Source organism: Ovis aries, chromosome 17 (assembly GCF_016772045.2).
Source record: "Ovis aries strain OAR_USU_Benz2616 breed Rambouillet chromosome 17, ARS-UI_Ramb_v3.0, whole genome shotgun sequence".
NCBI classification, from domain to species: domain Eukaryota; kingdom Metazoa; phylum Chordata; class Mammalia; order Artiodactyla; family Bovidae; genus Ovis; species Ovis aries.
The window spans coordinates 69976902-69993648 of record NC_056070.1 but is presented as its reverse complement, the minus strand read 5'-3'; the positions used below and the strand labels follow the sequence as shown (position 1 = coordinate 69993648).

The 16747-nt window shown below is 56.2% G+C and overlaps 1 protein-coding gene across 4 annotated transcripts in view; it reads right to left on the bottom strand.

The window, feature by feature from the left end:
• Window positions 1-16747, bottom strand: part of LIMK2 (LIM domain kinase 2) — a 52074-nt gene that overhangs the window by 8948 nt on the left and 26379 nt on the right. For 2 of the 4 annotated variants that reach the window (XM_027956811.2, XM_042234861.1), the window contains exons 3-7: window positions 4223-4358; window positions 3440-3549; window positions 2723-2911; window positions 1502-1607; window positions 1024-1220 (exon numbers count right to left, since the gene is read on the bottom strand). In XM_027956811.2, the coding sequence (XP_027812612.1) occupies window positions 1024-1220; window positions 1502-1607; window positions 2723-2911; window positions 3440-3549; window positions 4223-4358 (738 nt within the window). Of the gene's footprint in view, window positions 1-1023; window positions 1221-1501; window positions 1608-2722; window positions 2912-3439; window positions 3550-4222; window positions 4359-12604; window positions 13559-13658; window positions 13968-16747 lie in introns of all 4 variants that reach the window. The other 2 variants (XM_060401325.1, XM_060401326.1) reach the window with 2 other exon arrangements.

The window sequence follows — 16747 nt, the reverse complement described above, 5'->3', positions numbered from 1 at the left end:
GGGCAGCCCTCAGAGACCCAGCATGGAAGCCTGGAGGCAGGAACCTCAGGACCATCCTGGTCTTTCCAACGTCTGCAGTCAGGGTGCTGGGACAGGGGAGGGGGGACTCTGACATCGGACAGAGGTGTTGTCTGGGGGCGGCAGACATCCGGAGTCTATGTAAGCATGCGAAAATCACCCACAAAGTGGGAACCCTGAGCACCTCTCACCCGGAGGGACTAGACTCCACCAGCTGGCAGCGGTGTCGACGGATCAGTGGGAATCCACCACCTTCCACGTCTGCCTGATTTACGGCCCCGACTGGCTTAGAGCAACAGCCCACTACCACCCAAAACACGAGCAAAGGGGACATCTCTGTAGTACCTGCCTGTATTTCCTGAACTTTAATAAGTGCGTATGATTTTTAGAGCAAAAGAGCCACTATGTTTATGACATTTTTAAAGAGCAGCCAATGGTTGGTGACTGTCACTCTGACTTCCTAAAGAAGGGACTTCTGGTCCCCCCTCGTGCATTCATCTCTTGCTTTCTGGTTTTCAACATCCTTATCTATGCTTATCTGTGCCCCTTGTCCAGTCTCAGCACCCCACGCTTCCCCCCACAGGCCTTGCCACCCTTTGGGATCCAGTACCGCTGCCTCCTGCCCAGCTCAGAGTTCAGTGGACAAAGCCTGACCCTCTGGCTTCTCCTGGAGAAGGAAATGGCCACCTACTTCAGTATTCTTGCCTGGAAAATCCCACGGACAGGGAAGCCTGGCAGGGAATAGTCCATGAGGTCACAAAGAGTCGGACATGACTTAGCAACTACACTCTGGTTTCTAGGGAAAGCTGGCAGACAGCTGGGTCAGATCACACGTGGGCCCTGGCTATGAACTGTTATCCTCGGGGGGCGCTGGGTCAGCACAATCCTCCTTGCCTGCCCCTGGCCAGCTGGCTCCCTTCCTAACTCTGCTGGCCTCAGAGAGCCAGCTCCACTTGTCTGAGGGCTGGGCGTGGGGCAGCACAGAGCCAGGGAGGGACGGGGCACCTCAGGGAGCGTCTCCTCAGCGTCCCCTCCAGGTTCTCCTTGGTGTCCAGGGGGCTGAGGGTGTGCGCGTGTCTGTCATTCTGCGTGCAGGGAGAGAGCCGTGCATCCAGCCGCAGCTGGTCCAGGCGCTGGGAGACGGGGTCGTGTTCGATCAGGAGCTGCAGTGTCTGGCTCGTCTGGCTAATGGCGTCCTCCACCTGCGGCCGGGAGCGGTGTGAGGCGGGGCCTGCAGGGCGTCCCATCGTGGGCCACCCACAGTCAGGCCAGAGGACCAGAGCCTGCTGTGGCCTCCGGCGGCCGCTGGCCACACTGTGCCCTCTGCCCACAGCCTGGTACTCCCCAACATGGCCAGCCATCCCTGCTGCCCTGGGAACAAGCCAGGCTGACAGAGGGGGTCACCAGTGCTCACAGGCTCAGTGGCCAGACAAAGAGGGTCTGCTCACGGTCCGCCCCCTCCCCACCACAGGACACCTGGTACCTCCTCCACGCGGAGCGTGCGCACGGGGGCCCCGTTGATCTCCAGGATGCGGTCCCCGGGGTGGATGGCATTGCGGTTGTCAGGACTGATGTGCATCCGGTTGACCCTGGGCCGGACAAGAGAGGAGGCGGGGCAGAGGCCTCTTTAAAGACAGCCTGGCCCATTTCACTCGTGCAGGGAGGGCTCACCAGGCCCTGGGCCTCACCTGGGCCCCAAGGCCCAGGCCACTCAGGGAGAGGTCCTATCCCATCACCCAGAGGCCTAAGCCAGAAACCTAGATGGCACTCCCTGCTTCGGGAGTTTCCTCGCAGCCCCCCAATCCTCATGTCCTGAAGAAGGCTCCATCATCATGGTTACCAACACCCGTCTCTTGCTCCACGCATCAGCCTCCTACCTGGTCTCTACACCTCTAGGCCTGCCCCTCTCCTGTCCCACTTCCACAGCAGCGATGCTTCTAAAACGCTGACCTGGTCGTGTCACCTTGCTGCTTAAATCCCTCAAGACCCATTGGGTCCTCATGATCTAGGCTCTCTGTGACTTAACAGGCCCCTTCTGGCTACTCCCAACCACCCAATCTATACCAGACACAGCCACAGACCCCCACTTCTGTCCTGAACACAGCTCCAGGCTTAGAGCAGACCTCACCTCCCTCTGACTTCCCAGCGCCAGGATCCCCCTCTGCTGTGAGCACCCAGCACCTGGCACACAGTAAGCACATGATCACCGTCTACAGGGCTGGGAGCCACAGTGCCTCACGACTGGTATTAGATGGACAGACCCTTTCCCCATCCGGTCACCGGCCTGGACACAGCATGGAGTCTCTACCTCTTTCTCCTCCTTCCTCCATTCACTCACTCAACCAATGGAACAACAATCCATGTGCACCCACTATGTGCCAGGCACTGCTCCAGGCCCTGGGTGTGCAGCAATGAACTGGACTAAGTTCCACAGGGAACCCGTGAGGGGACAGGTGATAAACAGACATAACCAAGCCAGATAATTTCAAAGAGCAAACATGATGTGAAACTTGACCCGTGAAAGGTGAGCGGTTCTGGTGTTAGTATCTGGCGGGAAGCGGCCGCGGTGGCGGGTGAGGGCAGTCAGTGCCAGGGCCCAGGCGTGGCGACAGCACACTGAGCCCAGGAGAAGAGACGCAATGTGAATGGGGGCTCCGAGGCCTGCTGTGTGCTCCGCTCCAGAATCCCCACCCCAGGCACTCACTCTCTCACTTGCACAGTGGTGGCGTAATTGGAGCAGGCACTCTCCACAGACACGGAGAAGCCCCGCCTGCCTTCGGTGGTGGCCGGCATGGAGATGTGTGTGACAGAGTAGGGCAGCTGGTCCTGGACGGATTCCGTGGACAGCCTCTCAAACATGGGTGCCAGCACCACCTCGTTGTGGCACTTCCCACTGCGGGGAGGAGCAGAAAGGGGGCTTAGATCCTGGAGCCCCACCTGGAAGCCCCCAGCAACAAGGAGCCTTCCAGCGGCGGAGCGCATGGCCCCATGTTCACTGCCCTGCCTGATCCCAGCTGGTCGCTCACAATGAGCAGCCTGGGTTCTCTGCCTCTGACTCAAGGTAAGATCTGGGCCTCAGCCTGACTTTTTTTGTCGACCGAGGCAGCTGGGCTGAGTGAGTTCTAAGGGGCCTTTGCCTTTAACATCCTGGGCTCCCCCTCCGAGAGTCCCCTCCCAGCCATCGTCTCCCTCCGGGAGGCCTGCAGGGCAGTATGCTTACTCTCCCAGTAGGTACGGACAGAGGGCAGAGACGTTCATTATCTTGCTCACAGCTTTCAGAGCTGGTCAAGAGCCACCGCTGTGACAGCAATATAATCAGTGCACTGAGACCCCAGCAGTCCTCCTGCCTGATCCACACTGCCGCTTCCCCTCCCGCTCAGCCACCCTTGTCGGGAAGGAGGGACAGGGGCCACCATCTTACCAGTAGAGGGTGGCGTGCTGCACCAGGGCGTATGCGTCCCCATCCTCGATGATCACCTTGCAGCTCATGCAGGCGAAGCACTCTGGGTGGTACTTGTACTCCCCGGCCACCTGTGGGCAGGTGGCGAGAAAGGTGGGCAGACGCGGGGAGGAAATGAGTTGTCGCTGTTGCCGGAGTGGAGGGCGGCATGGGTGAGGGGCCTCCCATCAGGGATCTACAGACCATCCCTGCCCAGTCATCACTGACCTTTGCCCTCCCCTTCCCAGAGCTTCCAGAGAAAGGGCTGGATTGGTGCCTCTCTGTCATTTCTTTTTGTTTGTCAACACTGTGTGACCTGCAGAATCTTAGTTCTCCAACTAGGGACAGAATCCAGGCCCTTGGCAGTAAGAGCGATGAGTCCTAACCACTGGACCAGCAGGGAAGTCCCTCCCTGTCATTTCTGAGATTGTAAGAAAAAAACTCTTGGTCTCAGCCATGGGCACAGGCCCCCAGAAGTCATCATCCCCAGGAGGGAGGCTCACGCTCCCCTTTACGGCCCCATCCCATCTCACCGTCTCCCCTCCTTGCCTGCCCAGCCCTCCCAACACTGGACTGTTAAGTCTCTGAGAGATGGATCATATCTGGCACCTAATAGGTCCTAAAAATTATCTGTTAAGTGACTGGATAAATAAAGGGAGAGGCCTCAGCTGACGGGAAGACAGAAGGTGGATGGCTACAGGGAACCGGAGGCACTGCCAATGAACTCTGACGACGGAGGGGGCAGAGATGGAGCAATGCACTCACCATGACGGGCCCCGTCATCAGCAGAGAGCATCCGTGGCAGAACTCCCCAAACTTCCCCCAGTAGTCCTTGTGGCAGTACAGCTTCCCATCTTTCTCATAGTACCAGTTGGTGAGGGAATCCTGGCATTCAGAACACCTGAAAAGCAAGGCAAGAACAGAAACCTAAACCTTTCTGCGTCTTGAAGTCCTTGGAGAATTTGATAATTTGATAAGAGCCAAGAAACCTCTTGGCTTTTGAATTGTGATGCTGGGGAAGACTCTTCAGAGTCCCTTGGACTGCAGAGAGATCAAACTGGTCAATCCTAAAGGAAATCAACCTTGAATATTCACTAGGAGGACTCATCCTGAAGCTGAAGCTCCAATACTTTGGCCACCTGATGCAAAGAGCCAACTCACTGGAAAAGACTTTCATGCTGGGGAAGATTGAGGGCAGGAGGAGAAGGGGGTGACAGAGAGGATGAGATGGTTGGATGGCATCACAGATTCAATGAGCAAACTCTGGGAGACAGTGGAAGGCAGGGAAGCCTGATGTGCTGCACTCCATGGGGTTGCAAAGAGCTGGACATGACTTAGTGACTGAGTAAGAAGCCTCTCCCCCAAAAATACACATATGAGGGATATGTGCACCTAATTTAGGTATGGGGTACATGTCATAGGACTGAAGCCCATTCATGCACCAGTTGAGAACTTCTGGTCAAGACCGATACCTCAATGAACCAAAGAAGCTCAGTGATCTCCACTCTTCATAACCTACCCATCTCCGACAGCATTACCTGCGAGCGTCCTTGAGGAAACAGGTCAAGTACATAGAAACAATCAGGCAAGTCCAGAAGGCGGAGGCCATTCTATACGACAACTGGTCTTTTCTCTTTTAAAAAAGTTAAGGCACAGGGATTAGAAAAGCCCAGAGACACAGAAACCCCCAAATACAACACCTAAACCTTGGATTTGATTCTGGATTGAAAATGAAAACAGACAAGACTGACATGTTTGGAACTGAGGAAATCTGAATTTCGCCTATACATGAGATTATAATGCAAAATTACTGTTAATTTTTTAGATGCGATAATGATACTTTGCCTATATAGAAGAGTTTATAGAAGAAAAATAGTAAACTAATAAGGAGAGTCCATTCAGTTCAGTCACTCAGTCGTGTCTGACTCTTTGTGACCCCATGAATCGCATCATGCCAGGCCTCCCTGTCCATCACCAACTCCCAGAGTCCACCCAAACTCATGTCCATCAAGTCAGTGATGCCATCCAACTATCTCATCCTCTGTTGTCCCCTTCTCCTCCTGCCCTCAATCCCAGCATCAGGGTCTTTTCAAATGAGTCAGCTCTTCGCATCAGGTGGCCAAAGTATTGGAGTTTCAGCTTCAACATGGGTCCTTCCAATGAACACCCAGGACTGATTTCCTTTTACTTGCAATTTACTTGTAAATAAGTAAAAGATAAAACTCTGTGTCTGTGTGTATACAGACATGTGAAGTGGCTTAACTGTGACAAGTGATGCATCCTAGGTGAAGGATACATGAGTGTTCTTTCAACTAGTCTTTCCACTCTTCTATAGATCTGAAATCTTTCAAGATAAAATAATGAGGGGAAGAAAACCTCCATCAGCACGGTTTAACGTGTGTGTGAGCCCAGAGCTCCTTTCTCCCCCCGTCACTGGGCTGTGAAGCTCCACACTTGCTCAGGCTGGGGGTGTTCTGGGGTCACGCCTACACACGCGCTCATCCTCGCGTCTGACCCTGGCACTCAGAGCTAAGAGCCCCTCGGCCGGGTGAGCCTGTCCCACCTCCCTCTGCCTAGTTAGCAGACTCTGCTCTTGTCATCGAGGCCTCGCGGCACCCACACTCTCCGTGCTTTCTGAGGGGAAGGGTGGAACCGTTCTTGGTTTAAATCCTGACCTGCCGCTTACTAGTTATGTCATCTTGGGCAAGTTATTTCACTTCTCTGACCCAGCTTCCTTATCTGTAAGATAGACTACTGTGAAAATAAAATAATACGTTTTAAACTAGACAGTTTGGGACCTCCCTGGCAGTCCAGTGCTTCCACTGTATGGGACAAAGGTTCGATCTCTGCTTGGGGAACTAGGGTCCCACAAGCTGTGTGGCAGAGCCAAAAATATTTTTTAAAATAAGAGCTTATATAAAAGGCCTAGCACGCTAAGAATGCTGTAGTGTCCACTGCTATTGAGTGATGATGATAATGGAAGCTCCTGTTATTGGCCACTTACTGCCATTAGCTGGGTGGTTTTTGGACAACTTCTCTTACTAGCTTTTTCTCACTGACAGAATGTGACCCATAGCATCTACAAAGAGCCACTATGGACAAGTAAGTTAATAAAGAGCAAAGTCTTCTGCAAACTGTGAAGGGCAAAGCAAGTGTGTTCTTAGAGTAACTTGGTAGGTGCTGCAGATAGAAAAGATAGATTATACAGGGTCCCCTCCTCCACTTCCAAGAGCTTATAACGAGTGGAGGAAGAGAAAATCTAAACGAAACTTGATTAGCATGGCAAGGGGAGAGGCTGAGATGGAGCGTCCGCCATCAGCCACCCACCCTTGGCATTTCTCACTTGTCCTTTGGCTGTTGAATTTCAGGTAGATGAGTATGGATGTGAAGTACCCAGGACGGCTCAGTGCAGACCACAAGTTACAGGAGGTGGAGGGGAAGACCCCTGTTCTGGGCACGCAACTCCAGCTCCTCTCAGCGTAAAAGGCACACTTTTACATGCGCTCTGAGCTGGGAGGAGACACCAGGTTCAGGTTCTTAGGAACCACATGTCTCTGGACAAGCCCCTCTCCCTCTCTGGGCTCAGTGCCCCCACCTGTAGACTGAGGGGATTAGACTTCCCCCTGGATGCTCCAAGGCTCCAATCTCAGCACCACGCACCTCCCCCCGCCCCACCCCTGGGTGATCTCGGGCCAGCTGCTCGGCTCCTCATTTCTGCAGTGGCAACATCACCTATTTTCAGGCAGGCAGTGAGGACAGAACTCAGTGCTGGGCGGTGGTGACGTGCCCGGCACAGGGGCCGGCACCAGGGGCAGGCCTTCATTCTCCCACCTTCTGATGTAAAGCATCTGGGTACCTGCCTTCTTCCTTCCCTGAGGAGAGGAACAGCGTCCCACTCACCTCTGCGAGACTCAGCACTGTGCAAAGGGCCTTCGGAGTAAGCCCTCAGCAAACATTTCCAGAGTGGACACTGTGGGCGTGGCGAGCACCAGCGGAGCAGGTGGGAGCACTGGGGTTCCGTGGCTCCCAGTCCCGGGGCCCCGCCTGTCCCTCTCCTGTCTGAGGTGGAGGAGAGCTGCTGCCGACGAACCTGCACCAACCGCTGGCCGGGGCCCTGTTACACCCCTGCCATGGTATGCGCGCTGCAGGGCATGGGAGCACCAAACACGTCCTCCTCTCCACTGCCAGTATCTTACAAGGAGCCCAGGCCAGGCCCGGGAGGGGGCCGGGGAGAGGGGCGAGTGCAGGCACGCAGGAGCCAGACGTGCCGGCCTCCCGGGAAGAAGACCTGGCCGGAGCGTGACACCACCATGCACACATCTGCGTCAAGGAATGCCTCTACAGGGCACAGCCCGCTGCTCAGGCAGGGCCGGCCACCACAGGCGTCTCTGAAGAGCAGGAAGCTGAACGCCTGACAGGAGGCCGGGCTGTGGGCCCCCAGGCTGCTTTACACAGGACACAAGAGGTTCTGGGCCTCCGGGGACATTGCTGGGGCAGACTTGCTTAAATGTTCACAGCAGCCACGGTGACCTGTTTCGAGGAGACACCTAACTTACATGAACTCTAACCCTGACCGCACCCTGCAGGGTGATAGGATTAGCCCTGTTTCACAGACTAGGAGACTGAAAAGCAGAGTCAAGTCACTTCTGCGAAGTCACCTGGAACAGACAAGATGGAGCCGGAATCTGCACCGATGTGGGCCTGCGCCTCATGGCGCAGCACATCCACTAAGCTGGGCCTTGGGGCTCGCGTCTGTGAAGACACAGAGGCTGGAGCCCTGAGAGCGCACGTCCCTTTGAGTGTCAACACCTGCTGGTGCTTCTACTGAAGCCAAAGGATCCAACGTTAAGTGGCACAATGACTCTCCTCCTCCGCTGAGTCCATGGGAGGCTGGCCCCCGGCAGACTCTGCCCCTATTAAAAGGGTCCAAAACGCACTCTGGGAATGTAAGGTGTGACTGAGCAGAATCCCACCTCGGTCCTCAGGGGCCATGGCCACAATACCTTCTCCCCAAAGTCCTTCCCAGCCTTCAGTTTTCCGAAGTTTCAAGTGAAAGTTAGCATGTGCCCTGGCTACAGGCCCAGGGCATCAAGCTTGGAGGTGGTGGGGCTGGCGGTGGAGCCAGACCCCAGGGCCAAGGCATCAGTCAACACACTCTCCAGAGCAATGAACGGAGCAGAGACTCTCTAGCCACCGGCTTTAACAACCTCCAGAACTTTCCCGGAGCGCTATGGAGAGCCTGGGCAGCTAGAGTGGACCAAACCCTGATGGTCGGTTCAGTGGAAGGCTCAGATCCAAGCAAAAGCCTTTGGAGTTAGCAGGGAACATACTGGTTAAAACATAATGATCAAATTAAAGTTTCATAAATAACTTAAGACCTGGGTCCACATTCCATCTTTGCCACTCACTATCTGAGTCACCTGAAGCCGGTTACTTCATGACCCTGAGCCTCAGTGTCCTCATTTGCATACTGGTGATGATGAGAGTTAAACCACGTACAGACACCCAGCGTGAGCCTGGCCCAGAAAGTGCTCATCTCCCCGCCTCCCTCTCCAATTGGAGAACACCAGGGTCAAAGGAGACAGAGCCCTCCCTCCCTGGGCCCGAGCAACAGGGACCTTTTTCTTGGCCCAGAACCAAACAGATTTCTGGAAACAGGGAAGGTCCTCAAATGAATTATTTATCTAGCCAGTTAGAAATCAATTGATTATAATCAATTCTGACCAATTAGGAAACAGTTACTGTTCATGGAGGGTGTGCAAGATGGAACAAGCAAGGTGCTGAGAGAAGCCAAGTGAGATAAGACAGAGGCCCAGCCCTCAGTCACATGAAAATTCTTCAGACCAAATGTTTACAGGTAAATTTTCCACCTTAGGTGGTGAGAGCGCCAGAACAGCCATTGTTACCGCGGATTTACACAGTTAAAGAACAAGCCCTCCCACGTCCTGCTTGAGGGCCTGGTAGGCTGCTCATCCTTAGCCTCTGACTGAGCAGAAAGCAGAGTGGGAGAAGCTTCTTCCAGCCTCTGCCTCTGAGCACTGACTGGGGTGGACGGGGCACCTGGCAGATCTCTCTGCTCTGGCCTGAGTGTCACGACTGGGGCTGCCACACCTCCTCTGGGCCCGAAGGGGTTGGGGGCAGATAGAGCAGCGGCCCAGAGACTCCAGTCCGTCAGAGCTCAGCCTTCTTCCACCCCAGACCCCTTATCACCCCTCCTTCCTGTAGACCCCGCAGACTGAAACAGGCTGTCAATTAAGCTGTAATTATTATGGAATAAATAGGTTGTTATCCTGTTTGAAAAAATTAACCAAACACATAATGAGCCTCTGATCAGCAAGAAATAAGTGTTGCCAGAGTGTGCTGACTCGGTTCCAACCAGAAGCCAGAAAGCCTGTGGTTTCAAGTAATCTGTGCCGTGCTGCTCCAGCTAATGGAAGAGGGCTTGTGTGTCTGAGGAGCCACGTGGGTTGCAGAGCTGGGAACCATTCACCTGATCTGAGTCCTTCATTTTTCAGAGGAGAGAGAGAGTCCCAGGGGACCTAAGGCAGCTGCCAAATGTGACTGTGAAGGTGGGCAGGGTTAAGAAGAGTTTCTCCCTTTGAACAAGGGTTGCTTTAGAATACAAAGATGCACTTGTTTTCTTCAAGAGACAATGTGTAAACCAAACTCACGAAACTGATGTCAGGAATTAAGGGGAAAGCTGTAAAAAGAAAAATCCTTTAATGATGTCAGACAAAGTCCCACCTTAATTTTCCTCTTCTGTAAATTCCGATTGGAGGGGTTTTCTTACTCGCGAGGACGCTCATGACTCTGTCTCAGCCCCCAAGCCTGGTGCACGGGCAGAGGGAGACGATGCCTGCCTGCCTGCCTGCCGGGCAAGGGCGCCTGGGGCACAGAAATCGCATTCTTCATCCCAGGCTCCCACTTCCCTCCCCGGCGAGCTGTCACGCCTGATCATGTCCCCATGGAATCTGGTTGCGTCACTCTCCTTGAAGCTGCAGACCCAGAACTCTGTGCTCAAGGCCTGGGGTCAAGGACTTAATTTCTTCCACAGAATCTGGCAAGGGTCGTGTTGAGGAGCCCAGGAAATCCAGTCCCTATGCTCCGCAGGGGAGGAAACTGAGGCCCAGGGTAGGGTCAGGCACCTGGTCAGAGGGCAGCCCTTGAGGACATCCTGCAGTAAAGGAGGGGGCGAGGGCAGAAGCAGCTTTCTGGCCGGGCAGTGACACTGGTGGCTGACTGGACTGCCACCTGGGAGAGGAGAGGGTCTGGGTGGTCCCTGGGTGGGGAGGCGGGGCACAGAGCCCCATGCTGGCTAGCTTTTCAGAAGTGGCTTCAGGAATGTGGCCTCCCATCTAGGGGGAGGGGAGAGGGTCTGTGGCCGGCCAGTCAGTCCCCCCTGACTCCAGCTGGGCAAACAGAGTTGAGGGGAGGGCTGTCAGGTTGCCCGGAGGGGCTGGTGCAGAGCAAGACAAAGCACGGGCAGACCTGGGTGGCGCGGTGGCCGGGTCCTCACGGGTCCATGCTGACTGTCCATTATCTGCTTGAGCTCCTGAGAGGCTGCCTCGTACCCCAGAGATTAAAAGGGACACACATTCCTGGCTTCTAAGGGAGCCACCCCACCCCCAGGCTGCCGATCCAGGATTAACAGTAAGAGGGATTAATGAGGCCCTGGCTTAAACTAGTGGCTGGTTCAAACACTTGGCATCTTGATTCCACATGGTACAACTCAAGATCAATCCCCATCCCCGATGGCCCTGCAGAGGAGGTTCTCTGCTGTCCCCGCCATGTGCCAGGAAAATTATGGGGAAGCCTTTCCCTGCTTGCTCGCTCTCTCCTCTGCGAGAGGAAAGCAAACCCGAGAATGGTCCTGGGGGAGATACATGCAGGGGGAGGTGCAGCCTCCTGAGGACGAGAAAACAAACCGATGCAGACACAGGAGGCTGCCCAGAGAGACCCCGCAAGTTAACTCTGCTGAAAGCAGCTACCACATCTGTAAAATGGGGACACCAAAGGTCTTGAGGCTGTCAAGAGGCTGCAGGATGAAGTGCCAGGCAGGATGTCTGGAAGAGGCAGCCCTGAGGACCAGTTTTATCCCGCCCCCTCAGACCCTGGAGTTTCCCACCACTCGGCCAGGGTCCGGTGATTCTGAGAAGCCACGTGGTGCTCTGCTTTTCTGCCCAGGCCACGGCCACCCGACTCTGAGACTCTGATCCCCGCAGCGCGGTCTGGGCAAGGGGCCGGGCTGGGGACGCCAGAAGGAGAAGCTGACCAGGACCACTGGTGAGGGGGAGGCAGACCTCAGAACAGGCTGCTCCCAAAGAATGAAAACAAGCTCCACCCCAGCCAGGAATGGCTCCAGCCAGGAGGGACCCAGAGGCCAGAACCCCCTGGGGAGTTTCTGTTGGGAGGTGGGGTGGGGCAGACAGCAGAGAAAGGCAGGTCGGAGGTAGACCGGAAGTTTCCACATCTCCCTGTGAGAAGCCCCGCAGAAGCTCGGGCCTGGGGACCTGGCAGGCATGGGGGCTGGCCCCCCAGCTCCGGACCCTCCAAAGCCAGCTGCCCCAGGTCTCACGTGCCCAGGCCTTTGCCAGGCAACCCTACTCACAGGGAACGCAGGAGCCCTTAGAGGCCAGAGGCCAAGGCGCCTGCTATTAAGAGAACAAACGCATGTAATGAGAGAGCTTACTGTGTACCGGGCTGCCCACACCCAGCCTCGCCGGCTTCCATGCTGTTTGGCAAAACCTGCCCATCCTGCTTGTTGGGACAAATTCCCGGGCAGGCGGCACAGCCCACAGGTGAGACGTGGAGAGCTGGAAGAACAGCCCCTCCTGCGCTCCCCCCCGGAAGAAGCAGCACGGGGAGCAGGCCAGCTCGGTAGCACCTTGCACCTCTCGGAGGCTCGTCCAGGTGCGTCTGGGAAGCCCCGGGAGGCCAAGCTCCCTGGCGGCTGCGGCCCAACCGCCCCACCCCTCCCTTCCCAGCACCTGGGGTGGGGGGACCTGGTTCCGTGGGGAAGTGGCTTCCACTGGCTTCTGCCTGACAGACGCACGATGAGGACAAGAAAAACCCGAGAGGCAGAGGAGAGCGGCCTCGGTGCTCCCCTCAGGACCGGGGCCCAAAGAGGAGATGGGAAGAGCGACTCACCGGAAGGGGTCTCTGGAGGTGAAGTAAGCCTGGACGGACAAGTAACTCCCCATCTTCTTCCCACGCCAGTCACACAAGACACAAGCTCAGCTGCAAACCCGTCGGGGAGGGCCTCCGGCCTGCGGGCGGCCACCATGACAGGCCTGGGGCTCCGGCAGCACTGGCTGCCCAGCTCACCTCTCCCTCCGGGGCGGCCGGAGGGGCGTGAGCGCGCTGAGCCCCTTGCCCCCCAGCGAAGTCCCGCAGGGGCTCATGGCTGGGACGCTGCTCCCCGGTTCTCCGAGGCTGGGCGGCCCCTCGGGACTCAGGAGAAGCACCTCTCTGCAGAGGCTACACGCACTCAGGCATTCTCAGGCAGGGGCCGGTGACTCGCCAAGAAAGAGGCGCTGCTGTCAAGTTAGCCTTCCGCGGCAGCCCCACCCCTGCCGGGGGAGGGAGGGAGGAAGGGGAGGGGCTCCGCGCGGAACGAGGTGTGTGGTTGGAGCAGCTATTAGGAAACAGACCTTGCAGGCAAGGGGTGGAGCCGAGCGGGAGAGAGGCTGCAGGCTGGCGCCGCAGACAATAACCAGGACTGGCTGGGTGTCCATCCCTGAGCCTCAGGAAGGGCAGCGCAGGAGACGGGGTGGGCACAGCTGCCCCAAGTGTCCCCGGCCTTAAGAGCTGCCCAAAGGATGGGAACTCTGCTCGGAGGTGAAGAAAAGCCCAGGAGACCGGCTCCAGGCCAAGCCACACCCCCTAAAGGGGGGTGCCCTAGGCCGCAGAGGCCCGTCCAGAGACCCAGGGCCTGGGAGCTGCCCTCTGGGCTCTCGGCTCCGGGCTGGCATCTACTCGGTGCTGGCACGAGGATCCCCATTCATTCCTTCCCTCTGCCTGGCCGGGCACTCCACTTCTGGGCAGAGCTGCACCACAGATGAGGAAACAAGGCCCAGAGCGTTATGTTGCCTGCCGTGTCTCCTGTGACAAGCGCCGTGTGATGCTGTTTTATTTCTCTGACATGGGAGCTGTCTCCTCAGTGGAAACAAGGGAAGCGAGGTACAGAGATTAGGTCACTTACCCATGGCCAAATAACTAGTCGGCAGCAGGGCTGGTATTTAAATGCAGGCTCATGTGACTCTAGAGCTGGAGGTCTCAGCAGCCGAGCTTCATTCTGCCTCTTCAAAGTAAAACATCTCCCGCAAAACCCTTCTGCACACAGGAGGAGCACAGGACTGGAGTCCGGGTCACTTGTGCCCTCTCATTCACTCATTCCCGGAATGCCACCCATCGGCCTCAGCAGGCAGTGGTGCTTCTTCCCCGGTGTCCACGGAAACCAGGCTTCTCACACTGAAAACCAGGGCACGATGGAGGGCAAGGCCCAGGGTGCCTGTGGGGACGATGAGCCAGGTGTCTGGAGAGGGGACTGGCTAAACCAGGGCCCACCATCGAGAGTCCCTCACCCTCTGCCTAAGGAAAATGGGGGCACGTCCAGACCCCACTGCTGGACTTGAGGGAGCGACGCCTGCTTTCTCCCACGCTCCTCTCCATGTAAGTCACCCTGTCCCAGCAACAGGAAAGCCCGTGGCGAAGGTGGAGGCTGGGAGCTCGGGGGGCCGCTTCCCATTCCTCTACTGATGGGGCACGGGGATAAGGACGCAAGTGATAAGACAGGGTGTCTGCACCCTGTTATAAGCTACCACTTATGGAGCACTTAGGATGTTCCAGGCCCTGCATTATCACTTATCTGTCATATTTAAATGGCCAATACGTGGGGTAGATGTTATCACCCCCATTTAACAGATGATGAAACCGAGGTTCCTAAGCGTTGTGTCACTAGCCTGAAGACAAACAGCTGCTGAGTGAGGGAGCTGGGTTTCAAATCCAGTAAGAGCCGGAGTTGGGACACTTTTCTGTAAAGGGCCAGAGAGCAAACATTTTAAGCTGTGGAGGCCTAAAATGGATGCGGATTTTGTCACTGCAGCACGACAGTGGCCTATATATATAAAACAAACGAACAGATGTTGCTATGTTCCCATAATGCTTTACTTATGGATACAGAAGTTTGAATTTTGTGCTGTTTTCACGTGCCACAAAATACTCTTTTGCTTTCCTCTGTTTAAGAATGTGAAGGGACTGCCCCGGTGGTCCAGTGGTTAGGAATCTGCCTTCCAATGCCAAGGACGTGGGTTTGCTCCCTGGCCAGGGGACTAAGAACCCACATGTCGCAGGGCAACCACAACTAGAGAAAGCCCGCATGCTGCAAGAAGACCCGACGCAGTCGAATAAATAAATATATTTTTGGAAAAAAAAAAGATAAAAAATGAAAATCAAAAGGCTGTACAAAAAGAGGCAGTGGGCTAGTCTGCTGGCTTCTGCCCCGCAGGCAGCTCCCTCAACCACACTGTACCTGCCTCTAATACTGAAGACCACTTCCTGCATTCGTGCAGACGGCAGCCACGCCTGTGTCCTACCACACGGGCCCCACACTCCAGCTCCCGAGGCGGCCGCGGGCAGTGAGCACTGGACCAGCGCGCACCCTGCCCAAGCCCTGCGCAGCGCCTTACACACATGAATGGACTTAAACCACGCCAGCTGACAGTCCTGTGACTCCCCGCTTTTTATGGTGGAAGGAACCGAGGTACACAGAGTATAGACCCCCATGCCTGAGGTCAACCAGCTGCACGTGTGAGAGGTGCAGGCAGGATTCGAACCTGGGCTGTCGATCCTGGGCTCTACTGCTGCTATGCTGGAGCCTGGCCTGGGACTGCAGCCAGACTGTCTGGGTTTGAATGCGACAAGGCCCTGCACGTAAGCCCTTGGCACAGAGTCTGGAACACATTAAGGGTTGATAAATGTTAGCTGCTAGTATCATTAAGACCATTGTTACTACCGCTACAGGCTCGCTCTGTGGCCTTCAGCAAGTCGCTGCCTCTGTCTTGGTCTCGGTGATGTCTGTAAAAAACGGCCAGCTTCCATGTTTTTCAGCCCTGTGAAGTTGCAGAGGGCTCCCTGTTTCCCCTGGGTCTCAATCTGAGTTTAGACCTCTTGAGCTGTCCCTGGGAGGATCAGGATTCCAGCCTGGGGGCCACACAAGAGCCAGAGAGGAGGGGGGCACACAGAACAGAGGGGGGACGGCACGCGGGATACCGAAAGGCCCGCCCAGCTGGAAAGCGGGGAGCTCTCTTTTTTCCAGCCAACCACTTCTCACCAAAAATCTATTATGTTCCCCTGTAATTCGATCAGGCAAGGAGGGGGCCCCAAATTAAGTCTGGAACTAGCAAATTATCTTCTAATTGCACCTTCTGATTTCCATCTGATGAACAGAGTGCGGGTGGCAGAAAATGCGAGCCACAGCGAGACAGGGCCAGGGAGCCCGCGAGCATAACTCCTCTTGACATTTCACACGGCTCTGCTGTTCCAGCGGCGCGGGCGCAGTGAGTCGGTGTCTAGGAATGCGAGCGAGGCTGCAGGCTCTCTCCATCCCCCTGCTCCCTCACAAAGGACTCGGTGGGTGGGTGGGTGTGTGGGGAGCTAATGTGAGGACCTCCCCCAGGAAGAGGTGCAGCCGCCTCCCAGGCCCCTCCCAGGTAGAGTCCGCTTGACACCCATAAATCCAGACCTCCAGAGAAACCACGAAAGATGGGGGACTACCAGATGTGAGAAGCCGCTGGCCGCTCAGACCCAAGTGTGGCTCCTCGGGGCCAACTTCGAAGGGCCTGAACCCCTCAAAACAGGAGGTGAAAGGTCACAGTGGAGGCGGTACTTCCATGCCCTGCCCCTGGATATTGGTTCTGAGTGGGAGGCCACTCTTCTAGGTACCAGAGCAGCTGGCACAAGACGCAGATGCTGCCAGAGGCAGTGCTGGAATCCCTGGGCTGGCGTGGCAGCGGGGGAAGGTGGCAGGAGAGGCATTAATCTGCACGTTTCACAAGCTGGAAGCCTGGCAGGGAGCCCAGCCGACCGGCTCCTTGGCATCAGCTGAGGAGCGGGGCTTCAAGGTGGCTGGTGAGAGGCTGGAGGGGACAGCCCTCCAGGCCGGCGGCCCCAAGTAACACTATGAATGAATGAATCACCCCAGCCTCTTCTCGGAGGCAGCTCTGGGCAGACAGCCTGACGCCTGAGGAACTCTGTCCCTGTGGGGCCCTCTACTGGCCGGGAGGACTCTGA